This window comes from Heloderma suspectum, chromosome 5 (genome assembly GCF_057233095.1).
Source record: "Heloderma suspectum isolate Gila_16-S chromosome 5, 16-S_ref, whole genome shotgun sequence".
Lineage (NCBI taxonomy): Eukaryota > Metazoa > Chordata > Lepidosauria > Squamata > Helodermatidae > Heloderma > Heloderma suspectum.
This window is the reverse complement of record NC_139462.1, coordinates 4,954,788-4,981,195: the sequence shown is the minus strand read 5'-3', so window position 1 is coordinate 4,981,195 and position 26,408 is coordinate 4,954,788. Positions and strand designations below refer to the sequence as shown.

Sequence of the window (26,408 nt, the reverse complement as noted above, 5' to 3'; positions counted from 1 at the left end):
GCATGGTCGCAGTTTTGCTGCTGCAGAATTTGGGGGCCCGGACATGCAGCATCTTTCATTTATTTTTTCGTGAGTTCACATAACCCTGAAAGCAGTTCAGCCAAGGATGTCAAGAACTCTTCTCCAGAGATACCCAGCCCTTTCATCATAAAAGTACAGTACCCAGAATTCCTCAAGTGATCACCACAACCCAAAGACACTCTCAAGTTGGTAGCCAGGATATGCTGGGGGGGGGGGAGGCTGAAATGAACCCCCACCCACCCTGAGGATTAGACATAAAGAAGGCGTTCCAACTTACACATCTTCAAAGATCTCCGTGTCCGACTCCATGGGGGAATTCAGCCCCACACCTGCGTAGACAACAGAAAGTTGCTCAAGTCATGGAACAGAAAAGAGCAACGCCAGAAGCACAATTCCCATGGAGGGGGGCTCCCTTACAAGCCTGTTGTCCCAGCTTTGAGATCTTCCAAGAAGGTCCTCCCCTGCAACATCACATTCCGAGTACCATGGCTCAGGAAGGTGCCAAAACAGGAAAGGGTTGGCGGGAAGAGCTACAAAGATGACAAAGGGATCCAGCAGGAGTGAAGCTGGAAGGAACTGGATGGGTTTACGGGATAACCATGCAAGAGCTGTGCAACACATTGTACCTAGAGACACAACTTATTTAGGCTGCTAGAAAAACATTCAGGACCCGCTCCCTCTCTTCCTGAAATGAGGGCCGTCTGCATGGGTGAGGTAAGCCATTTCATTGTTCCTGTTGCAAGGGGCATGAGGGTACAGGGAGGCCTCAGACCAACTCGTCAGTGGCCAGCCCCCCTCAAAAAAACCAGTCCCTGTGAGCCCCCTGACCACATGTAGAAAACTGACAGGGGAGATCCTCCTTAACCGTCATGGCTTTCCGGCCCTCTCTGCCTCCCCCTCCATTCCCTCACCCATCACTATGCCGTGCCAGCCCAGAATCCCCCAAGAGTAGCCTTCCGTGGCCTTCAGCAGCCTCTCCTCATCAGGTGGGGAGAAAGAAGTTGCCACAGTTGGGCCCTATGGGGGGCATCCCATGGGCTCTGCCACAGAGCCAGAACCGCCCCCACTCTGCCTGGGAATGACCTGCCCTGAACCAGAGCTCTGCGGCATCATTTCAAACGTGCTGGGTCTGTCTTGACGGTGAAGAAAAGATCTGCACACGCTCAGAGGTGCCCCAGAGCAGAATGCTGCTGGGGGCCTTGGTGCAGACGAAGTTCTGGAGAGGCTGCTTTCCACCTTCCAGGTTGCTTTTCACACAGCAAAGAGAAGCGCAGGGCTGGGTCATTTTTAAAAATCCCCATCACACTGTGGCGTGAGACCAAGGAGACACATCTAGGAAAGGAGCTGGTGGCCAGATCCAGCCGCTGCTGGCCACTGACCTGAATCTGCAGAGAACACCGAATCCTGGGAAGACTCCGAGGACACCGAATCCTGCGAGGACCACTCCTTCTTGAAGTCCATGCCCAGCTTCTTCTTCCTCTTCGGGGTGTCACAATCACTGTAGCCAAAAGAAAAAGAACACCAAACCGCACCATGTAAGAGCGTCAGGATATAAGGAGCATCTGTTCTCTTTTTAGATTTCATTTGCATCCTACGCCTTTCCTCCAAGAACCTCAGGGCGGCCTTCATCCATCTGATCTTTACAACCACCCTGCGAGGTAGGTTAAGCTGAGCGGGTATGACTAGCCCGAAATCACCTGGTGAGCTTTACGGCGGAGTGAAATTTGAACGTGGGCCTCGCCGGTTCTAAACCAGCACTCTAGACTCGCAACGTGTTTTAGACAGGGCTCCTGCCATGCCCTGTTCCGACGATCTCCCTCCACCTCCCTGCCTTCTATTAAACTGAACCTGGGAAAGAATGCTGCAAAAGGTCTGCTCACTCTTGGCAACTTGGTCCTGATAAAGGCACTCTGCTGCCATTCCCATCTTGCCAGAGTCACATTTTGTAGTAGTTCCTCCTGACCTGGGAAGGCTCACCAAATCTGCAGTCCTCCTGGGAGATACACAGCTGCACTTATTTGTATTTATTTATTGTATATTTAAACAGCTGGCTGGGGGACAGGGTATCTCGGAGATTTAGCAGTCATTATAGAAACCACTTTGCAGCAGATTGCAGTTAGCCACCAATCCCCCATAGAACAGGCACCTAATCATACAGCCAAGAGGGAAGCACAGAGGTGCTTTAATGATTAACCACCGCATTCAGGTTTCAGGCAGGGTGGGTTGGAGAACATGACAGGAGAGGCAGGTTGGCAAGCTTAACGTCCAAGATAACGTAATATCTTGCATCCATTTCCTCTCCACCCAGCCGCAAAATGTTCTACCAACATGAGGAAGTCAGGTTCGATGACTCGAGGGCACGGAGATGGAGAGAAGGGAAGTGACCGAGCGAAGGTCACAAGAGAAGCACAGCAAGCTGCCTAAGACCAGGACAAACTTTTGGCCCATTTCGCCCAGGATTCTCTACTTTTGACAGACAGTGGTTCTCCAAGGCTTCCCATCCCGTGGCTACTCCTGATCCTTCTGATTGGGAGGTGACAGGGTTGGACCCTGGACCTTCTGCAAGGAGAGCATGTGCTCCTCTGCCAGGGAGCAGGTTTTGGATTTGCGGGTCAGGGTCTGGCCCTTCACACTCAATGCCGCTCCCCGTGCATCCATTTCTCTGAGTACCCCACACTCCGTCCGGGCCCAGAAGCATGCCATCGTCTTGCATCCACAAGGAGAGCGCTGCCCTGCTCCTTTGTACGATCTGGGCAGAGAGGGAGAGCGCCATCAGGGAATCCCAGCTGCAACTCCTGGCTGTAAGAAAGCCAAGCGATGCCACAGGATGACCCCACGGTACTCTTCCAAACCCTGCAGAAGCTGGAAGCAGGAGGGGCCCTCCCAAAGACACAGAGGCAGGGAATTTACAAGAGAGGACACTTCAGCAAGCGGTGACAATACCCACCACAGTGACTAAGGCAGGGATGGGGATGTTGTTGGACCTCAAGTCCCAACAACCCTAGCCCGCACAGTCAATAGTGAGGAATGATGGGACTTGCAGCCCACCATCTGGAAGGCCACACATTCCCCATCCCTGGACTAGGAAGAAGAGAGGTTCAGAATTAAAGCCATCTCAAGGGTATGGCTGCAGACAGTTGCAAAAAACAACCACCCAATACAAGTCTCTTTTTGGACCATGGTATTCAACTGGGTTGAATACCATGCCAGCATTTCACATGCCAGCATTTCACTTGCTGGCATTTCACATGCCAGCAAGGTGATGCTCAAAATCCTACAAGCTAGGCTTCAGCAGTATGCGAACCGAGAACTACCGGAAGTACAAGCTGGGTTTCGAAGAGGCAGAGGAACTAGAGATCAAATCGCCAACTTTCGCTGCATCATGGAGAAAGCAAGAGAATTCCAGAAAAACATCTATTTCTGCTTCACTGACTACGCTAAAGCCTTTGATTGTGTGGATCACAACAAACTGTGGCAAATTCTTAAAGTGATGGGAGTACCAGACCACCTTACCTGTCTCCTGAGAAACCTGTACGAAGGTCAAGAAGCAACAGTAAGAACCAGACATGGAACAACCGATTGGTTCAAAATTGGGAAAGGAGTACGACAAGGCTGCATATTGTCACCCTGCTTATTTAACTTATATGCAGAGTACATCATGAGAAATGCCGGGTTGGATGAATCACAGGTCGGAATTAAGATTGCTGGGAGAATTATCAACAACCTCCGATATGCAGACGATACCACCCTAATGGCAGAAAGCGAAGAGGATCTCAAGAGCCTCTTGCTGAGGGTAAAAGAGGAGAGTGCAAAAGCTGGTTTGAAACTCAACATTAAAAAAACTAAGATCATGGCATCTGGCCCCATCACTTCCTGGCATATAGAAGGGGAAGAAATGGAAGCAGTGACAGATTTTACTTTCTTGGGCTCCAAGATCACCGCAGATGGTGACTGTAGCCATGAAATTAAAAGACGCTTGCTCCTGGGGAGGAAAGCTATGGCCAACCTAGACAGCATAGTAAGAAGCAGAGACATCACCTTGCCAACAAAGGTCCGTCTAATCAAAGCTATGGTTTTCCCAGTAGTAATGTATGGCTGTGAGAGCTGGACTATAAGGAAGGCTGAGCGCCGAAGAATTGATGCTTTCGAACTGTGGTGCTGGAGAAGACTCTTACGAGTCCCCTGGACTGCAAGGAGGTCCAATCAGTCCATCCTAAAGGAAATCAACCCTGACTGCTCATTGGAAGGACAGATACTGAAGCTGAAGCTCCAATATTTTGGCCACCTAATGCGAAGAGAAAACTCCCTGGAAAAGACCCTGATGCTGGGAAAGACTGAAGGCCAAAGGAGAAGGGGACGGCAGAGGATGAGATGGCTAGATAGCATCACGGATGCAATGAATATGAACTTGAGCACGCTCCGGGAGAGAGCGCAGGACAGGAAGGCCTGGAGTGCTATGGTCCATGGGGTCACGAAGAGTCGGACACGACTGAACAACAACAACAACAATTCAACTGGGTTACAGGCATTCTGTAATTACAGCATACATAGCCATCGTTTCACAAGTGTCCATTTTTCCTTCAAAACCTCACTTCTGCCTGGGAAGAGAAAAACCCAGTGTCCCGTCCCTCCACCACCACCACATGCAGTAAATGCAAACTTGGTTTGATGCACACATGGCAAAAAAACGGGCGCCCTGCCCCCCCCCCCAGCATGTCTTCTCCTTGCACAGAAGTGATATTGTGCAGAAAAATAGTCCAGAGAAAGGCAGCCCCGAGACAGGCCTCACCCAAGAGATTTAAAGTGGAACGGAAGCGGAAGAGGTTAGAATAAAGGGTGGGGGGGAGATAGAAGAGAGAAACTGAGATGATCAAAAGACCACCTGTGGATGGCTCAGAGGGCACTGACTGAAAGGAGCCAAGAGGGTTCTCTCCCCCTGCCCCCCCCCCGCTTGTGTTTAAGAGGAAAGAGTCCCATGGGTTACTTCACCTCACTCTCAGTTCGAATGAAAGCTAAACTCCAGCTAAAACTCCATTTTATTTTCACATCTTACATCTGTGCAAATACACACAGGATGAGACTGCAGGTCTTTCAGGCAGGGGGTTGGACTTGATGGTCTTGTAGGCTCCATCCAACCCTACTATTCTATGATTCCTCCCAAAACACAGGCTGGCTCGGGACTGCAGTCCTACCTCGCATTTCCTGAATGGAAGTGGGCAAGAATTCCTCCTTCGTACTAAAGAGAGACACCCTTCCACTGCAGAGGCCTCAGGGGGACTGCCTGGCCCATGAGGAGAACCAGTTCTTCTCTCCCCAACCCCAACCCAGCGGCAGGTGGGGTGGGGTAGAGGGAACAGCAGTGGCTCCCTGATGGTCCTCACCAGGCCCTTCCATAGTTCTAGAGGGGACCGGACTTCATATGGGACGGGACTTGCTTTCATGCAGCAGCAGCAGCCTTTACTCTATCTTAGTTAGCCACACACACCGCTGAGCCCATGCGCTCCTGCCCACCGTCAGGATATGCAAGCGTCCTCCTTCCAAAAAGCGTCAAGGCCTGCTTAGGCCCAAGGGAAAGAACTGCGGCGGGAGGGGGGTGTTTTAATGACTTCATTAACACCAGGGTGCTTATATATGGAGTGATAGGATGGTCCCACAGAAGCCCACTCAGTGCTGGATGCCCATGCTTCTGGCACAGTTATCCTCCGGGCAGCCTGGCATAGCGGTTACGGTGCGTTGGCCTAGTCGTGGGAGAGGCCCGAGCCGGTCCCTCTGGCTCATCCTAGCCTACCTGCTGTAAATCGGGGGGGGGGGGGCGCTGTACATTGTCCGGGGGAATGAATGGCAGGCGAACCACCTGCAAAAAGCCAGCCAGCTCGCGCCCTTCCTCCAGCTGCTGCTCTCCAGATATTTGGGGCTTCACCTCCCAGTCGCCCCAGCCAGCATAGCGCATGGCCTGGGATGATGGGAGCTGTGGTCCCAAGCAGCTGGAGGGCCCCAGGGCGGGGGCGGCTGGCCAAGAGCCGCGCCGTCTGGGGACGCCTGGGGGCTGCCGCCCAAGCCCTCGCCTTCTTCCCGAGCCAGCCGTGGCACAGATCCCCGAGGCTCCCCTGCCGGGGAACGTCCCCGCGCGCGTCGCAAGGGCGAACGCGGCGCGGGGGCCGGAGGGCTCCTGTCCGCCCGCAGCAGCCTCCTCGCGCCGCCGGTGTAGACGCAGCGGCGCCCGCGCCGCGGGGCGGGCAGCTCCCAGCTTGCCGCGCCGCGGCTTCCCACATGGCCTTCCTGCCCTTCCCCCAGCAGCGCCTGACAGACAGCCCGCCCGCATGCCTGCTCCCGGGAGAGGACGAGCGGCCCTCCCTTTGTTGGGCTCCAGCCTCCGCAGGCCCCACGCGGCCCCGCTGCTCGCAACCCCATCATCCGGCTGGCTGCGGATGATGGGTTTGCCGCCCAACACATCTAGGGGGGCGGCTGGGGAAGGCTGCATCCTTTCTTTGCAAAAGTCGAAACGCCGCAAACGCACACGTGTGCCGCCCGCCCCTCTAGAAACGGGTTCTCACGACACACGCATACCGCTTTTTCTTTTTGAAGGTCACTTCTGCATGCAAAGATGCGGGACAGAAGCTCCGAGTTTTGATGAAAGCCCCTGCAAAGCTGAAGAGCTGCGTCTCGCCTGCTGCAGCTCCTTTTACGCACAACACCCCCCCGCGCGCGCGCATGCAACCCTCCCCAATAAGCAGACGGACCCGCGTCTTCTTTCTCTTTAAATGTCACTCAACTGGGCGAGTTGCCCCTTCTCACCTTCCCAGGCCGGTCAGCTTGTCCATATTCAGGGCTAGATGGGTCACCGGAGACATCACACCGGCTGCGGATTCCGCGGGGAAAGGCGCCCTCGCGCCGGCGGGCTGGCTGCAAGGCAGGCCGGGCAGCTTCCTCCTCGGCCTCCGGGCTTCGTGACGCGGGCTGGGCGCGCCGGCGAGGAGCCCCCCGGTCTCCATCTGGAGCAGAAGAAAAGGCCGAGCGGCGGCGAGGGCTTGCGGGGGCTCACAGCCAGGCGTCCAGGCTGGGAAAGCGTCCCGACCGCGGCGCCCCGGAAGGCTCCGAAGCCGAGTCCCGCGCTAGCCGCCGGCGGGGCGAGAAGGGCGGCTGGCGCCCGGGCGGAGCGGGGGCGCGCCGAGAGCCCAGCTGCCGGGGAGCCACGCGCAGGAGCCGCGCGAAAGCATTCACGAGCTGCGCGGGTCTTTGCCGGCGGGGCGGGGCGGAGCGGAGCGAGGCGGGCTGTCCTCGCCCCGCAGGCGCCGTGCAAGAGCGGAGGAGCGCTTCGCAGTTACATGCGTGCGTACAGAGAAGGGAGCGCGGGGCTGCCGGCTGGGCGGCGCGCTGCTCCGATCCGCGGCGGGGGAGATCTGGAGCGGAGAGGGGCGAGGGGCCGGGCCGGGCAAGGCCGGGCAAGGCAGGGACGCGCGCCAGGAGCGAGGAGTTGGCGGCGGGGGCGGGCCGGGCGCCGGGCTCGGCTCCTCCCCGCCCGGCGACGCGGCCGGCCCTCCCCCGAGGCCCGGCCCGGCCCGGCCCGACCCGGCATCGACATTCGAAAAATAACAGAGCCAAGCGGCGCAGCCAATGGCGAACCCAGACGAAACGGGCAGGAAGCGCGGCGGGGGAGACGCTTGCCGCAACGCGCGCAAGAAGCAGCGGAGGGAGGATGTGAGCCCAGAGAAAGCGAGCGGGGGCGAGCGGGCGGGCAGGCAGGCGCGCCCGGGGCAGTTATTTTTGGACGGGCTGAAGTACTCCGATTTGTGCCTGTTGGGTTGCTTCGGCCCCTCTGCAAAGCACTGCCATTTTTCTCGCACCTTGCGCAGCCTGGGGATACCATCTTGAGAAGTGACCCAGTCCTCGCAGCAGGCTTCAGCTCTCCAGTCGTTGGACTGCAGCGCCCATCAGCCCCAGCTGGAGCTGATGGGGGTTGTAGTCCAACGCGACTGGAGGGTGTCGGGGTGGGGAACGCTGCCTCACAGGCTTGTTGGCACCAGTGGGCAACTTGTGGCCCTCCAGATTTTTTTCAGCCTGCAAGTCCCATGATGCCTCGTCATTGGTTGTGCTGGCTAGGGCTGATGGGAGTTGTAGGCCAGAGCATTTGGAGGGCCACAAGTTACCCACCTGCTGTAAGGATCGCTGCAGTAATGGAGGTGGATGGTGGTGGTAGGAAGCCCTGTTGTTGAGCAGAAGCAGACAAAGAGGTTGGTGGCACTTTCAAGGCTAACTTTTTAAAAAATATATTTAAATTTTGTGATCATTCATCACAAGAAGCACAACCCCAGGCAACGGATTATATGCTGGTGCAAGCTTTTGCATACTGGAGGCCACTTCAGTTCCTCGTAAGAAGTGGGTGTGCAGGCCATGAAAGCTTGTGCCACAAAGCTTGTTAGCCTTAGGGTGCCACAAGGCTCTTTGTTGAAATGGTGGGAAGCACTTTGAACACCCTCAAGCACTATACTGCTGCGGGAGGAAGAGAATTCCTACGGGCGGCTTTGAACAGGGCTTTCATGTGTTCAGATTATCCAAACAGCCTGGTGCTCCTATTGCGTCCAGTCCTACTGTTTTAAAAGAATGAAAGAGCTGTACACTCCTCCTGGAAGTCCAGGGGATAGCAAACATTGGGCCCAATCCACTAGAAAGTCTCTTACACAAGTCGCACAGGAATGGCTGAAAGCTGCACAAGAGGACCCATGTTGCCGTTCCCTGCAGCAGGGCTTGTGCTGGAGACCTCCCCAATGGGATCTCCTTCTCCCCATCTTTATTAACTAGAACAGTACTCAACCTTAGGAGGTCCCATGACTTGATCTGGAAGAAAACATGAGGCACCATACTGGGGTGGGGATTCCTGCCCCTGGTAAGCCCAGTATCTGTGGCCAAGGGTAGCCCCCCCCCCCAGCTGTGTCAAAACCTTAATGGGAGTGGGGGCACCTGAGATCCGACCTTGCTTGCTATGTGCAGGCTCTCCACTCTGGTTTCCATTGCTTGGCCACACAGACTAGAGCTTAATGGAGGCTTGGGGACCGGCTTTAATACATGCTTCTCATTCATTATATAGGACTTAAGTTTTGCTTCTGGTGAAGCCACAGTTGTGCCCAGCTTACAAACAGGAAACGGAGGCAAGTCAGCAGAAGTGGACCTTGTATCACTCTCAGGCAGGGCTGGGCTCAGACATTATGCTGCTCAAAGCATGTGCTATGCGCTAAAACGGCATTTCTCTCCCCCCACCCCCAACTATCCTTTGTGTTGCTGAGCACCTCTTATATCACATGATGCTTCACTGCTAAATCCATTAAAAATATTGGTGCCCTCTGGAACAGCAGCTTGAGTTGCTTTGCACCTGGGCCTACTAGCTCCACAGCCAACACCCTAGGACAGGGACAGGCAACTGCTTTTTGGGACTACAACTCCCACCAGCCACCTAGTAGCTAAAGGGCCAGATGGATCAGTATCTAATCATGTTGCAAATAATATTTTGGTATAATATTATACCAGCCTAAGCTGGTATACCAACTATGCCCTTATCTGGACAGAGACAGCCTAGCAACAGTTATCCATGCTCTGATAAGTTCTTGTCTAGATTACTGCAATGCGTTATACGTGGGGCTGCCTTTGAAAATGGTCCAGTAACTTCAGCTGGTCCAAAATAGGGCAGCAAGACTGTTATCAGGGACTGGCCAGTGAGCTTATATTATGCCAGTACTTTTTCAGCTGCACTGGCTGCCGGTCCATTTCTGGGCCCGATTCAAAGTGCTGGTATTAACATTTAAAGCCCTTAACGGCTTGGGGCCAGGTTACCTGAAGGATCGCCTCCTCCCATATGCACCTGCCCGGACCTTAAGATCATCGTCAGCGGCCCTTCTCCGTGAGCCCCTGCCAAAGGAAGTGAGGCGGGTGGCTACTAGGAGGAGGGCTTTTTCTGCTGTGGCACCCCGGCTGTGGAATGAGCTCCCTAGTGAGGTTCGCCTGGCACCTACATTGTATTCCTTTTGGCGCCAGGTGAAGACCTTTTTATTTTCCCAGGCATTTTAGCTTTCTTGACTTTTAGCTTTGCTGTTTTAAATGTATATTTTAAATTCCTGCACTGCTGCTAGGTTTTATTGTGGTTGTATTGTTATATTGTGGTTTTAATGTTCTATATATTTTATATTGTTTTATTGTGTACTGTTTGGTTTTAATTTTTGTGAACCACCCAGAGAGCTTCAGTTATTGGGCGGTATAGAAATTAAATAATAATAATAACAACAACAACAACAACAACAACAGGCTTGCAAAGGTGCAGACAGCAGTGCCAGTCTCATGGGACCAGAGTAGCAGACGACCTGAAGCAGCCCATTTTTTCCACATGCAGTTTTGGTAGAAATCCCAGCAGCTGGAAACCATGGCCCTTAAAAAAATCAAGCTAGCAAGCCTCATGGGGTCTTTCCTAAAGAAAAAGAGTTGAACCATTCCTAGGGGGAAAAAATTACGATGCCCTTTTCATTCTTTAATTGCATTGTGAAATATCTTATGTTGTTTAGCGGTTGAACTCCGCCAAGCTCTTCCTTCTATGCACAGATTTGGTGCTATCAGCTTAAAAATGAAAACAGTTGTGAAATGCAATTAAGCTGGTTTAATTGAGTTATGGAGAACGCCCTCAGGTGCTACATTCAGGGTTGAATTTCAAACAGCTCATTGAGGGAATATAACATTCCATGGGTGAGGGAGAGGCTGCTGTTTTGGAGCCACTTAATTTCAAAACATTTCAAAATTCAAGACAGAGAGACAGACAATAGAGCAGAGGGGAGAGAAGGGGGAGAGCACCTGCTTTGTACCCTGGGAAAGAATCCTGCCTGAAAACCTGGAGCGCTGTTGCTGCCAGTCAGTGTTGACAATGCTGGACCAGATGGACCAAGGGCCTGACACTGAATAAGGCACCTTATTCAACTGGCTAGTCATAGCCACAAACTGGCCGCTAGACTGATAGCGGATTGCACCAGCTTTGAGCTCTGTCATCCTAGTGTTCCTGTTTGTACATTTTAAGTCTGCTGGGGGAACCTTTCTTCTGTGCAGGGCTGCATTCCCTTAGGGGAAATCTGGCAGGTGCTGCTTGATCCCCTTTCTCACCCTGACACCCCCTTCTCTCCCCCTGCCCAGCAGGCTACCTGGGTAAGGCCAGGTCACTCTTGCCAGCAGTCCAAACTGATCACGTGCAGAGAGCTTTTGAAATTAGGCTAAGGGCCCAGGGACAGCAGGCGGCCCAGCCCAGTTTTAAAAGAAGGGAAAGATGTTTAGATCATGTACAGACATATTCAGAAATAATCATAGAATAGTAGGGTTGGAAGGGGCCTACAAGGCCAACAATGACTTATTGCGCTCGGGTTTCAAGTTTGTTTTGTTATGTTTATTGAAAAATAAATGAAAAAATATTTTAAGAAAAAAGAGAAAAGATGGAGAGGCTTAGAGAATAGGAGAGAGTCAGAAAGGGTGAGATCAGGAGAAAAACAGAAAAATCATATACATATGTATGCACGCACACACTTATTATGGAATGATCTCTCCCCTGTGATATGTCAGGCCTCAATGTTGGTGTGCTTTAGGCTTTTATTTGAAAATGTATCTTTTCACTTTAGCTTGCCCCCAGTCATGAGCAGTTTTGAACTACCTTATTGCGTTACCAATAACAAACTACAAGGTCACAATGACAAATTATCATAAAATCAGAAATGATGGCGAGAGCTTTTCTTTTACAACAGTTAAGAATAGGAAGCAAAATACAGCTAGGTATCCCAAAATGATTTGTGGGAAGGGAAGTGGTTGCATGGGAGAAGAAACTTTGTTAACATAAGAAATAAAAGGTTGCCACATAGAGAAAAGGAAGGTCAAACCCTTAGATAAGTATGTTTTGCATATTTTTAATTGGATTTCCAACAGAGCTTTTAATAAGTAAGGAACGAGAGAGAATCATGCAGATTTTTTTCCTGGCACAAGTTATATCTCAAGTAATGTCTCAGAGGTTAAAATCTGGGTGCTTCTAACTGTTTGTTTGTTTTTAATTCCTTTCAAGATGATGATTCACACAAAACCCTTTGGTTGCTCCAAAAATGGTCTGTGCCCAAGATGGGAAATTAGCTTCTATCCCAATAATGAATGGAGGGGTTAACTGCTGAAACTGATTAACTTTTTCATTCAGTTTATCAAAAGAACCATCAGTCTATTTCAGAGCCTAAGTGTGGAAAAGGACTCCTGTTCTTGAGCCTTGGAACTTTCATAAAACATTAGTTTTTGGGAGTAAAGAATAAATGATGGATGAAACAACTAAAAAAACAAAAGAAGAATTCATACTGAAATCCTGTTAAAAGGCCATACCTGAAACTAGCTTCCTCCATAGGGCAGAAATATGTAGACCAGATGAGTGATCACCGCTGATTCTGGTTAAAGGTTAAAGGTGACATTTCACCGTAGCTTTTGTGGGGCTCCCAAGAACTCAGGAAATTTCTGCTTTCTGCCTTCTTCCTCCTTCATCAGAAAAGCTTCCTACTACTTAACATGTTTGCATTTTCTAACCACAGTCCTAAATATGAAATCTGCATTTATATGTCTATAGTGCAACCTTCAAACTGAGCAGAGTGAAGATGATATTGTGTTCATTTGTTTTAAGCTAGATATGCCATTACAGTGAAAGAAGAAACTTGGGGTGGGGGGATTAATTTTTTTAAATACCAAGCTGGGTGGAAAAACAGTTACGTTTTCTTCCTAAGGTTTCCAGAAGGTTTCCAGGCCCACAGAATCAACTTAGGTTATAAAAGGACATGGGAAATCCAGGTAATATATCCTTAACCCACATTTTTTTAAAAGCATTATTGTTTAAAATCTAGTGATGACTGAGAGTTTAAATTTGGCTTCATGCTTGGAGCTGTGGCTACTGGTTTAGGCCAGCAAAGTTGAAAGGTCGAATATATTTAAGTGCTTTGAGAATGACTCCATCACGGTGCAAATTAACCTTGGCAAGGAGGGGTGGTAAATAGGTATCTCTAAACTGAATCCAGAGGTGTAATTATCTGTTTGCCACCACGTCTCAAGGGCATTAGCATTCCCTTTAAAAAGGGTGCGTGGGGAGTGAGTGTATACAACCCCCCATGGAAAAAAGATGTCAGAAACACCATTATCACCAGCTAACCTTAACATGAAGAAAGCACTGGCTCCAGCCAGATCACTCAGCAGCCAGGACTCGCATCTCTGCATGACAAATCCATGATTAGATCATTCTTTGGTTGCATCTCTAATGCGTCAGGGCTCTGGGCAATCAGTGGAAAAATAAATACAAATTGACATGAGTTTTGGAGCAGCTGGTCCTGTTATCCTCCTCCTAGCCAGATTACAGAAGAAGAGCAGTGGTTCACATTCTGCCCAGGCATTTTGCCATTCCAAAGGCTTGGGCCACCCCATCCAAGCGGTGGGCATCCAAAGATTCTTTGCTGTATCTAGGAGAAGATGCCACGAATAATGCTGTGAAAAACGGTGGCACAGTTGGCTCCTGGCAGCCTCTTCTCCACAGCCAAAGAATTGGTGAGTTAGTTCAGCTCAACCTGTGAAACTCAGGCCCACCCCATCCCTCTGCTTTGTGACCCCTGTGTGTCCCCTTAGGGTTGCATCATTCCTAGCAGCATCTGGAGAGCACCAACTTGGAGAAAGCTGCTGGTGGGAATGATGGAGTTGCAGTCCATCACATCTGGAAAGCACCAGGTTTGGGGAGGTTGCTCTAGACCCTTCTTTTAGGCACCCGGTCTCTTGGCCAGCATCTAGTACTCCCGTCTCCATCCCTCTGTCTCTATAACAAGCAGCCCCTCAATGGCAAAGCATTTTCCTAATGCTGCCCTTCAATAACTGCTTATTTATTCTGCAATAAAGCAATCTACATTCATTCATTGCATTTTTATCCCACCCTTTCTCCAAGGAGTTCAAGGCATCATTCATGGTTCATCCCCACCCATTTTTTTTCCCTTACAACAACCTTCTGAGGTAGGTTAGGCTAAGGGATAAGGGACTTACCTAAGGCCACCCAGTGAGTGTTACTGTTGTAGGGATTTGCCCCCAGGTCTCCCTGTTCTCAGCAAAACTCTCTAACCCGGCCTTCCAAATAAGCCCACGGATGTCACTAGCCTGCAAAGCGGCTAGTAGCCTATGTTTCCATGCCAGCAACACAGGAGCGGAAGCCCCCACCTCCATGGCCAGCAAGGAAAGGCAAATTACTAGACTCTTAGTAGGCTGATTAAAACTCTTGGCCTTCTACAAAACAGGCTGGCTGAGAAAGGATGGCACCAAGGGATGGGCTTAAGAACATCGGAAGAGCCCTGCTGGATCAGACTACGGATCATCTGGTCCAACATTCTGTTCCCACAGTGGCCGACCAGCTGCCCCATTGGGAAGCCCACAACTGGACATGAGCACAAGAGCACCCTCCTGATCATTTTCACTAGCACCTGGCATACAGAAGTGTTCTGCATCCAAGGTAATATGTAGCCATCAGGACTAGTAGCCATTGAGAGCCTTCTCCAGGCATTTGTCTAACCCCCTTTTAAAGCCATCCAAACTGGTGGCCATCACTACTTGCTGTGGTAGCGAATTCCATAGTTTAACTCTGTGCTGTATACTTCTTTTTTAAAAAAAAAAAAATCTGTCCTGAATCCCCCACCATTAAGCTTCATGGGATGGCCCCGGGTTCCTGCATTAGGACAGCAGGAGAACAACTGGGGAGTTCAGTGCCAGTGAAAGAAGAATGCATGTGACATTCAACTCTATCTCCCCTTTCTGTTTTACCACTATTGGCCATGCTGGCTGAGGACGATGGGAATTGCAGTCCAACCCATCTGGGAGGCACCAGGTTGGGGGAAGCCACCACTGCTTGCCACCAAGCCAGAATGGGAGAAGAACCCCACACGCGCACACGCACGCTCTCCGCACCCAATTATGTCTGGAGCTGCTACCAACTGAGCAGGTGGAAGCTGATCCCATCATCATACCCTTGTAGCAGGTAACTCCCATCTCCTCAATATCTTCCGGATGCTTCCAGGCAAAGGGCGCCTAGCACTACCCAATCATTGGGTAGCAGCAGAATGCTCTTCTGCTGTAAGCCCCAGGCATTGGGGGTGGGCTGAAGTGCTTTTTCTGGAGGGTGCATCCTGCTCTGTGTCATCCACATTAATGGGTATGACATAGCCACATGGGCAGAGAAGGCACAATTCACCTGAAAGGCCTCTTTCTTTTCATTTGTTTTTAATCTGTTTTGAAAAAAACACCAGGCAGTTACTTGGTTTGCATTAAAGCACTTATTGAGGCACAATTTAGGTCTTGTAAAAATGTTTCAAGCTGATAGAAAGCTTTTTTCAGCAGAAATCTGCAGGTCCAGGGGAAATGATGCTAAAGTGACATGATAAAATGAAGGTGGGGCAGGGGAGGAAAATGGACTGTTTGCCTTTAACGATAATGAATCCCAGTGTGTGCTTTTCATTTTAATCTCTTTGATGGAAGCTAATAAAACTTCCAGTCCCCTAGTTACACCACACGCTAAGCAAGAATTGGCGGGGGGGGGGGGTGGAGGGTTGCCTGCGAATGAAACCATGGATTGCAACCCATCTGGACCTGCCCACCAGCTCTAACCTCTTTGGGGTGGGAGATGCAGAAGAGGCCAAAATAAAGGTTCTGTTGCAACATTATTCAATACAGTGGTGAGACAAATCCCCTGATGTACTTGTGCTGGTTTAGGGAAGGGGGCAACATCACCTGATTGTCCCATCAACCTACTGTTTTGCAGTGGCTGCTGGAAGAAGTAGGATGAATTGGAGCTGTGGGTTTGGGCCAGTGCTATGGGCAATGAGAGCAAAGAAAGGTTGCAGGAGGAGCAGCGAGGGAAGGGGAAGAGACACAGAGGCCCAGCACCAGGGGCCTGATTAATTTTATTTATTTATTATTTACTAGGATAGTTATATCCTAGTAAATCAAACAATATCAGAGCGGTGAGCAATAAATATAACTAAAATGGTCCCCAAACCACAAAATGTGATAAAAACAAAATACAATGATAAAACAGAATTAAAAGACAGCAAAAATGCAGTAGGACAGACTGACCAACTTAAAAAAGCCAGGCAAGCAGAAATGTTTTGACCTGGCACCGAAACAATTGAAAGGTTGGTGCTTGTTGTTCAGTATGGGAAGGGCATTGCTTAAATGGGGTGCCATAACAGAGAAGGCTCTGATGTAGCCACCTGTGTGAAAAAAACAAGGTTCCATCTCCTGTAGTGGCTTATAAGCTGGGAGACAGGTTTCCTACCTCTCCGCAGCCTTACAGGGGCAGCTATGTAGCAGAGCATATACACTGCATGCAGAAGAGGCAGGTTCCATTCCCATCAGCATCTCCCATTAAAAGGGTTTGGGGTAGAAAGGCTGGGAAAGAGCCCTCCCCACCTGAAGCCATGGTGGTCTGCTGCTGTCAGTTGCAATGGAGTTGGTCATCGGAGATCATATATTATGCCATTCATTTTAGGGCATCTTTGAAGGTGCAAAGGGTGGTCAAGCCTTAAAAAAAACAACAGCTTTCTGAAGGAAGGAAGCAAGATAATGCAAAACATCTACAAAACGTGGCCCATCCAGGAAATTCCTGACTTGTGTGGCGGATAACTTCCTCCTACAGAAAGTAGAGGAAGGAACTAGAGGATCGGCTATCCTTGACTTCATCCTAACCAACAGAGATGACTCAGTGGATCAAGTAGCAGTTACAGGAACTCTGGGGGAAAGCGACCATGTTGTACTTGAGTTCTTGGTTCTAAGGGAAGCAAAAGCCGAGTGTAGTCAAACGCATACCCTGGATTTTAGGAAAGCTGATTTTAATAAGCTCAGAGCAAAGATAAGTAAGGTCCCATGGCAAGCGACTCTAACGAGAAAAGGAGTCCAAGATGAGCAAGAGCTTTTAAAAAAGGAAATTCTCAAGGCACAATTACAAACAATTCCAACAAGAAGAAAAGGTGGAAGACAACAGAAGAAGCCAGTATGGCTTCACAAAAAGCTTAGAGATGACCTGAAAACAAAAGAGGACACATATAGGAAATGGAAGGAAGGCCAAGCAACAAAGGAAGCGTACAGGCAGGTAGCACACAATTGCAGGGATGGCGTCAGGAAGGCTAAAGCTGAGAACGAGCTGAGGTTAGCGAGGGATACTAAAAGCAACAAAAAGGCTTTCTTCAGCTACGTGCATAGTAAAAGACAGAGGAAAGAAATGGTGGTTCAGCTATTAAATAAGGATGGCAAAATGATAGCAGGTGACAAAGAACAGGCAGATGTGCTCAATTCCTACTTTGGCTCAGTCTTCTCCCAAAAGAGGGTCTATGACCCCCCTGGCAAAGGCGAAATGCAGGCTGAAGGGGCAGGATTGCAGCTTGAGATCGATAGGCATATGGTCAAGGAACACCTAATTATTTAACTAATCTGGAGGATCCACAGTTGGCTACAGAATCGGACTCAAAGAGTGCTTATCAATGGGATCTTCTCAAACTGAGGAGAGGTAAGGAGCAGGGTACCACAGGGCTCAGTCCTGGGCCCACTGCTCTTCAACATTTTTATAAAAGACTTAGATGAGGAGGTGCAGGGAATGCTGATCAGATTTGCAGATGACACAAAATTGGGCAGGATAGCTAATACCCTGGAAGACAGAAACAAAATTCAAAGTACCTTGATAGACTGGAGCGCTGGCAGAAAACAACAGAATAAAATTTAATAGGGATAAATGCGAAGTTCTACACCTAGGAAAAAGAAACCAAATGCACAGTTACAAGAGGGGCGATACATGGCTCAACAACACTACAAGCAAGAAGGATCTTGGAATTGTTGTCGATCACAAACTGAAGATGAGCCAACAATGTGATGCGCTGCCAAAAAGGCAAATGCTCTTTTGGGCTGCATTAATAGAAGCATAGCTTCCAAATCCTGGGAAGTACTAGTTCCCCTCTACTCAGCACTGGTTAGGACTCATCTGGAGTACTGTGTCCAGTTCTGGGCACCACATTTTAAGAAGGATATAGACAAACTGGAGAGGGTTCAGAGGAGGGCAACAAAGATGATCAGGAGACTGGAAACAAAGCCCTGTGAGGAGAGACTGAAAGAACTGGGTGTGTTTAGCCTTGAGAACAGAAGTCTGACGGGAGATAGGATAGCGCTCTTCAAGTACTTGAAAGGTCACAGAGAGGAAGGCCAGGATCTCTTCTCAATCGTCCCAGAGTGCAGGACATGGAATAATGGGCTCAAGTGACAGGAAGCCAGATTCCGGCTGAACATCAGGTGAAACTTCCTGACTGTTAGAGCAATATGACAATGGAACCCATGACCTAGGGAGGTGGTGAGCTCTCCCACACTGGAGGCGTTCAAGACGAGGCTGGACAGCCAGCTGTCAGGGATGCTCTGATTTGGATTCCTGCACTGAGCAGGGGGTTGGACTCGATGGCCTTGTAGGCCCCTTCCAACCCTACTATTCTATGATTCTAATGTGATATTTATCACCTTTGTATCTTACCCTTCTTCCAAGGAGTTTGCAGGCATGGGGCAGTCATACTTGGCTTTCCCCTCCCCATCATTTTGTATTTGCAACAGCCCTGTGAAGTAAGCTACACATTGCACACAAATGCATGAAACGGAGCCCTGCCTCTGTTAAAATGTTGAAGAAAAGCAGTTTAGGTTGCAATCCTAGGCCCCAATTCTAGGACCATTTAGTCCCATTGAGTAAGTCCCATTGAATTCAATAGGACATAGAAGTCATATATAGGGTTGCACTGTTAGTGTTTGTGGGAGGGAGGGATGTAGCGGTGAGTAGCAATATGGGAGTGCTTCACTCTTTCCCTGCCTATGGCTCCCCCATTCAGAATCCCCACTCTCAGTTTCTACTGTTTTCTGCTGTTCATGCTGTTTTAAAGATTTTAAATTGTTTTTGAAGTTTCAGATTGTTTTGAAAATTTCAAATAGTTCTTAAAATTTCAAATTGTTTTGAAAATTTCAAATAGTTCTTAAAATTTCAAATTGTTTTTAAAGTTTTGAACTTGTTCTAAAGTTTTAAATTTTTAAAAGTTTTAAGTTTTTAAGTTGTTGGAAGTTTTACCTGCAAGTTATCTTGGGGGCAACTCATAAATTTACAAATAAAATATAAATAAATAACAAAATACCACCACCCCTGCACCCGCCACTCACCTGCCCAGACAGGGTTCCAGATGAGTGCAATCTCTTCTGGGTGTTTTCATTTCTTGTGGATGTGACACCAAAGGGGGACCATCACACACCCCTCTCCATCACCTTATCAGACTACCACAGGCAAGGAGGAAATTCTTCTGAGGAGGGTGGAATTAACCTCAGATATGCCCTAATCTGAAATGTAGCTGGGTTGACACCCTGCTCAGCAAACATAGGGAGGCAGGCAGAGAAGGCCCCACTGATCACAGCTGCCAAAACCTCTGGCCTTGATTGCCCTTTTGGCTGTTAGTTTCTGATGAGGAAGTTTAAGGTGGCTGCAAAATGGATTCCATCTGTCCCTTGGCTCCCCAGTCTGATGCTGGCTAATAATTCTTGGACACATCTAGGGCCAATCTTGGGAAGCTATGTGAGAAGAAGACACTTCTTCAAACGTTCAGGAGGCAGGCACGATTTCCCCTCCAGCTCCAAACGGAAAGGGCTCAGGCAGAGTGCCAAGGCCAACCTTACAATATTGCCGGTTTATCCTTCTTCCCAGTTCAGTCTATTTAGTTCTTAGGTTTGTAACCTGACCGTCCTCCAGGGAGCTCAGGGGAGCCCACATGGAGTTCTCCCAGCCTGAGACCAGCCTGGACCTGCTGAGGTTCTAGATGTAGCATAAGCGTGTCATCATAACAACAAAAGCCACGCCATGAATGACAATGCAGACAGTGCATGGGGGGGGGGATCATTAAATCATGGGCCCCACTTCCTGACTCCCTCCCCCAACAATTTTAATCAAATCATGTCCACCTCAGGAGCCTTCTAAAATAGGGCCGTCACAAAAGGTATTGGGTGGGTGTGTGGCTGTAATGTGAACACCGAAAACAATTAAAATTTTGACTCCCATGTACAAAATCTCATTCCAGGACACATAGTTATCCAAAATGTCTTTTGCAATCAGGGAGTTTCTAGGCTATTTCTGGCTGGCATTCCACGGGAAGCTTTTCATCAACAGCAACCAGATTTCCCAGTCCAGGTCCTATGACACATTCATCTTTCAAAAGCTAAAAATATCTGGCAAGCATTGTCTGTGATAAACACTTATGTGACTTTAAAAAGAAAAAAAGCCCCCCTACCCCTTCCCGCATCACCATTTCATTTGCACCTCTATCATGAGCCTGATGCTTAGGGCAAAATATCACAGGGACATTATATCTGCATTACAAATGTGAACTGGTTTAAAACCGGTTCAGTTGTCCTGGTTCCTCCACCCAGAGAATTGTTGTTTCAGGTACTGGGGGTATCTTATTGGAGAGCTGAACCCCTTTCAAAGCACCAGAGTTGTAAGAGCTCCTAGGCTACAGACTTTGGCAGATCCATGGTTTGGAAACTGATTTAAACTTGTAGACATCCCCAAATCTCAGAAGAACTGCTGCCTTATTATTCTCTACCGTGCCACGTTGCGTTCACATGGAGCATCAAAAGGAAGCTTCCTGCTTAACTTTCTCCTGCAGCCTCCCCCAACCTCGTACTCTCCAAATGTGCTGGATGGCAACTCCCAGCTGTGTTGCCCTGGCCGTGGGCATCGACCTCTCGATTTAGAGGTGCCAAGATAGTGATAAATCAGACCCAGGTTTATTTACAAGGAGATAGTTTTTGGAGTAACTTACAGCACACAGGCATACCCAATGGTTGGATCAGACAGCTTCTCTGAACCACGAGCCACTGGGTACAATGGGTTTTATACCTTACATGTTAGCAATGAGGCAGCACGACACTAGCAAGCACCCCTCGCGTTCATTCCCAGCATAGGCTAGAAGTGTTTGGTTCTCAAGCACAGCCACCTAAGATAAACAAACTTTGCTTCCCAGGCAGATCTTGATATCGGCCTTTTGCTCATCTCAACATGCTCAGAGACCTACGAGCAAGGGAATTGCACCAATAATGAACATAAGCAAGCATTATGGATCTCTAGGCCCCTCTGACACTACAAACGACTTGGCTACGCTCCTGGAGCCAATACATTACCCCATGGCCATGCTGGCTGGGGATGATGGGAGTTGCAGCCCAACACATATGGAGGGCACCAGGTCGGGGAAGGCTGGTCTACTAAGCCCTCCCATGTGGGCAATGAAATCAAAGGGTTGCCATGCCCCACCTGACTAGTCTGCCTCTTCCCAGCTGCCTGATAGTGAGAAATTAATAGGGTTGTCCTGTTTAGCAGGATCAAACCAAAGGTCCAACAAGTGCAGCATCCCATTCCACAGTGGACAGCTAGACGCTTCCAGGATGCCCAGCAACACCCTCTGCCCCGGTGCATCAGAAGAGCATAAGCGCCCTGCTGGGTCAGACCAACGGTCCATCTCGTCCAGCATTCTGTTCACACAGTGGCCAACCAGCTGTCGACCAGGAATCCACAAGCAGGGCATGAGCCCAACAGCACCATCCTACCCATGTTCCCCAGCAACTGGTGTACATAGACTCACTGCCTCTGGTACTGGCGGTAGCACACAGCCATCAAGACTAGTAGCCATTGATAGCCTTCTCCTCTAGGAATGTGTCTTAACTACCCCATTTTGAAGCCATCCAAATTGGTGGCCATCACTACATCTGTGGTAGCAAAGAAATTCCATAGTTTAACTCTGTGCTGTGTGAAGAAGTACTTCCTTTTATCTGTCCTGAATCTCCACCATTCAGCTTCATGGGATGACCCCAGGTTCTAGTATTTTGAGAGAGGGAGGAAAACATCTTCCTATACACTTTCTTCATGCCATGCATAATTCTTTATACCTCTGTCATGTTTCCCTCTTACCCTTTTTCCAAGCTAAACAATCCCAGCTGTTGCAGCCTTCTCTCATAGGGGAGATGCTCCAGACCCTTGATAATTTGAGTTGACTTTTTCTGCACTTTTTCCAGCTCTACAATGTCCTTTTTTAGGTGTAGTGACCAGAACTGTACACAGTATTCCAAGTGTGGTAACACTATACACTTGTATAGGGGCAGTATGATGTGGGCAGTTTTTTTCTCAATTCCTTTCTAATTATGCCTAACATGGAGTTTTCCTTTTTTACAGCGGCTGCACAGTGGGTTGACATCTTCATTGAGCTGTCCACCACAACCCCAAGATCTCTTTCCTGGTTGGTCACCGCCAGCTCAGATCCCATCAGGCTATACTTGAAGTTGGGATTTTAGTCCCATCATGTGACTAAAAGCTATTGCTAATAGACCTAACCTCTCCTCCTCCTCTTCCTCCATTAATTTGCCTAAGCAATCTCCTTTTGAAGCTCCCTAAGCTACTGCCCATCACCTAAGTTACTGACGGTGTTATGATATTCCACAACTGAATGCTTGTGTTGTGTGGAGAAATTCTTCCTTTTGTCTGTCCTGAATCTCTTTCCGGTCTGTTTCACTGAGAACCCTCTCAGACCCATGTTCTAGTGTTAGGAGACGGGAAGAAAAATCTCTCCATGTACTGAGGAGGAGGTACCTGGCCCTGCTCTGAAATTAGAAATGATGGCACTGCTCAGAAAATCCAACAGGCATAGCCTTTCCCTGGCTGGGAGATCTAGTGCAGGGGGGTGGGCCACATGTGACCCTCCAGATGTTTTGGCCTACAACCTCCACAATCCCTCACCATTGGCTATGCTGACCAGGCTGATGAGCGCTGTAGACCAAAACATGTGGAGGGCCACAAGTTGCCCACCCCTGGTCTAGTGCTTGGGAAAGTTGAACCTGTTGACCTCCTACATGTTTGATGTGCGGTTGGTCAAGGGACAGAAGCCCTGAAAACTAGATCTGCAAGACCCTATTTGCAAAGATGCTTCTCTCTTCCGGTCCCACCCTGGCAAACCAGGCCAGGCCAGGCTAGGGATGTCAGAGAATTCCGCCACGGATCTCGGGGAGGCCAAATGCCAGCGCATTCGGCCCCCCAAAATCGGTGGCGGAACGGTCTCCAACCCCCCCCCCCCCGGGACGAGACTTACCTGGAGCGGATCTTCCTGGCGGCGGCCAGTCTTCCGACCAGCTGCCGCCACCGCCATTTCCAGTTTTTTTTTAAAAAAAGTGATAGGCTACATAAAGATTTACGTAGCCTATCATGGCTGACTTTAAAAAAAAAACAAAAACGCGCGTACACAAATGGCGGCGGCCATGGCCGCCGCCATTTGCGTACGCGCGTTTTTGTTTTTTTTGTTTTTTATCAGCCGTGATAGGCTATGTAAACATTTACGTAGCCTATCACAGCTGACTGCAGGGACGCAAACGGTGGCAGCTATGGCTGCCGCCATTTGCGTCCCTGCTAGCCAGCGGCCGGATGTCCGGCTGCTGGCGGAGCCGGCCGGCAGCTCTGCAGAATCCCTGCGGAGCGGAGCCGGCCGGCCAGGATTCTGGGGGGGAGGAACGGAGCATCTCCCCCCCCAGCCAGGATTCCGGGAGGAGGGACGGAACGCCTCCCCCCCAGCATCAGCATAATCCGTGGAAAGGTAAGTACCTTTCGTACATCCCTAGGCCAGCCAGGCTCATGTCACAGAGCGGTCTCTCCTGCCATCTGGTGGTGTCAGGGGAATTGCAAGTATTCTAGTTAAAGAATTTTGGGACAGCCATCCCGTTCTCTGGCATTGTGCACACACACAAAGTGTGCATCCATTTCCCATTGCTTGCGCTCCTCAGTCTTCCCTTGAGGTTGCATGCTTTCCCAGGCCACAGGAAGGGGGACAATGCATTGCATTCCTGGGCGCTTAAACTAAATATTTTGTGAACTGGGAGGCTGGGAATGGAATGTGGTTCTGTGATGGCCAATTACATCATGCAAACCATTCCAGTTCACAAAATTGCATGATGTAGTTAGTGATTACGCTCCTACCCCACCCCACCCCGCCACACAAACCCATGCCACTTGGATGAGACTGGCACAGGTCTGGCTGGAGACGGTAGTCAACCAGGCCACAGGGCAACGTGGGAGGGTGTGTTTTCCAAGCAGGAAGGTTCAGTCCCCAGCAACATCCCCAGTGAACAGGCTCTTGGGTCGTAGGGCTGTGAAAGGCCTCTTTTCTGCTTGGACTGAACAGCCTCTTTCTGCCTGGATTGCCAGAGAGCCGCCACCAGTCGAAGTAGTCAATTATGGGCTAGAGAGATCAGCTGTATGGCCCAGTATTGTAAGGTCACTTTTATGTGTTCAAAATTTGCCAGGGCCCCCAAGTCTAGCAAAGAGCCCAAACAGCACGTTTTCATCTTTCACAGAAACCCCAAGGAGGTCAGGGGCATCATGAAGGTTGCAGACTCTTGTAGCTCAGGCAATGGGGTCACGCAGCAAAGCTCACCGAGAACGAGTAGACCATACCCCATGTGACGATCCTGGTGCCACTTTTCTTTGCAGTAACCCCATTACACTCCACATAAACGTCAAGCCTCTGGTCCTTAATTTTAATGGCCCCACTTTTCTGTCTCACACCTGCATCCTTCCTTTACCTCATAATCTCTCCATCTCCATCCATTCCCCATAAGTTTATCTATAGGAGTCCTGGTTTTCTTTTTTCTAGCAGGCTCCTGTGCTTTTAAAAAGCAGGAAGACGGGCAGAGGTTCAAGCAGTACAGCTTTCCAGATCACCGCTCTGGTATGCAGGGGAAAACGTCACCTGGTGAATTTCCCTCCTCGCTCCCCTGCCTGCCCCTCCTCTTGTGCCATCTCTCTCAGTCTGCAAGCCATTCCGGCAGAGACCTCTCTGTTTCATTCTTTGCAGGATGCTGAGCCAAGCCGTAAGCGCTTAATGAGTCGGCAAAGTGACAATAATGTACCTATTATTTCTGCCCGACTGCAGCTTTTTAAAGGCATGGAGGCCCTGCCAGGGCAGGCCAGGGCAGGGCAGGGCAAAACCCCCCGGAAGCCGCCTTTGCCGGGACTGCCCATTTCTCAACCAGCCCGCTGCTCTTCTGCAGGCGCGAGTAGGTGGGAACGCGCATCTCCGTGCTGCGAGGGGCGCTACCTTCCAAGGCTGTCGGCGGCCTTGCCGGCCTCCGCTCGCGCGCATTAGCCGACGATCGCGCTTGTGGCGAAGCACGGGCGCAGGCCGGCGTACTTTCGAGTCCCGGGCAGCCTCGTTTGCTCGCGCGCATGGGCGCGGCGCAGGCCCCGCGCTGCCGCAGGAGGCCGCCCGCCCCGGCCGGGGCCTGCGCGGCTCAGAGGCGCCCGCTGCCTAGCGACGCGCTGTCGCGGCGCTCGAAGAACTACCCCAGGGCCGCGGTTGCCACGGCTGCCGCGGCAAACAACATGGCCGCGCCCAGCGCCGCCGGCCGGGAGGGAGCCGGAGCGGCCGCGCAGCCGGCCCGCGGGGGCGAGTAGGCCGCCCCGCCGCAGCATGGCCCGCGCAGGGCTGGACGAGGAGAGCCTGAGCGGCCTGTACCGCTGGGTGGACGGCGTCCCGCTCTCCCGCCCCAAGCGGAACATCGCCCGCGACTTCAGCGACGGAGGTGCGCCGGGCCGGGCCCTGGCGGCGCCCCTGCCAGGCCGCGAGCCCTCGGCGCCGGGCTGCTGGTCGGCCTCGCGCGCCGGCGAGCGCAGGCTGCGCGCCGCCCCCTGCTGCGCGTGCGAGAGCGGCGCTCGCGGCCGCCCCTTCGTGACCCCCGGACCGGAGCACGCCAGCCCCCGCGCTCCGCCCCCCGGGCAAACAAACGACCGCCTGAGCAGCGGGCCGGGCGAACTGGGCGCCGCAGATCGCACGGGGCCATGGGCTGAAGGGGCCCGCGGGACCGTCCGTAGGGAAGCCTGCTTCCCGGGCGGCGCCCCGCCCCGGTGCCAGCCAGGGCGGGCCCGGGCCCGGCCCCGCTCCCGAGGTCAGGCGCATCCAGCCCTTTGCTCAGCTGCCGCGGCCTCCCCCCGTTTCGCGCGGCTTTTGTGCCCTTAGCAGCTGTGTTGTGGACGGAAATTCAGCTGGTGCCGGTCTTCCAGCGTGGAGATGGGGAAGCGTCGGCCCAGCGGAGTGTCTGCCTGTTGTGCAGTTGTTGAAGCAGGGGTGGGTGACACATGGCCTGCAGGGCACATGTGGCCCCCATTGCCCCCCTCCCCGGTGCAGCCCCCCCTTCCTAATCCAGTGGCGGGCAAAAATATTAACCCCCAAAATGGCAGTTTTAGCGCTGTAGAGAATTGTTGCTCATTTTTGGTGGCAACCTGCCGTTTC

At 50.8% G+C, this 26,408-nt stretch overlaps 2 protein-coding genes across 4 annotated transcripts in view; one reads left to right on the top strand and one right to left on the bottom strand.

Annotated features, from left to right (window-relative positions):
* CDC25B (cell division cycle 25B) overlaps positions 1-7,543 on the bottom strand; it is a 40,097-nt gene extending 32,554 nt beyond the window's left edge. Inside the window, exons 1-3 of one of the 3 annotated variants that reach the window (XM_084855252.1) lie at positions 6,817-7,543; positions 1,401-1,519; positions 299-350 (exon numbers count right to left, since the gene is read on the bottom strand). In XM_084855252.1, coding sequence (XP_084711378.1) covers positions 299-350; positions 1,401-1,519; positions 6,817-7,013 — 368 coding nt within the window. In that variant the 5' untranslated portion in view covers positions 7,014-7,543. The other 2 variants (XM_084855253.1, XM_084855254.1) reach the window with 2 other exon arrangements.
* Positions 6,778-26,408, top strand: part of SPEF1 (sperm flagellar and cilia associated 1) — a 36,514-nt gene continuing 16,883 nt past the window's right edge. Inside the window, exons 1-6 of the mRNA XM_084855255.1 lie at positions 6,778-7,719; positions 9,107-9,167; positions 12,789-12,852; positions 14,328-15,061; positions 22,310-22,373; positions 24,774-25,701. Of these exons, the coding sequence (XP_084711381.1) occupies positions 25,590-25,701 (112 nt within the window). The 5' untranslated portion in view covers positions 6,778-7,719; positions 9,107-9,167; positions 12,789-12,852; ... (1 more) ...; positions 22,310-22,373; positions 24,774-25,589. The remainder of the gene's footprint in view (positions 7,720-9,106; positions 9,168-12,788; positions 12,853-14,327; positions 15,062-22,309; positions 22,374-24,773; positions 25,702-26,408) is intronic.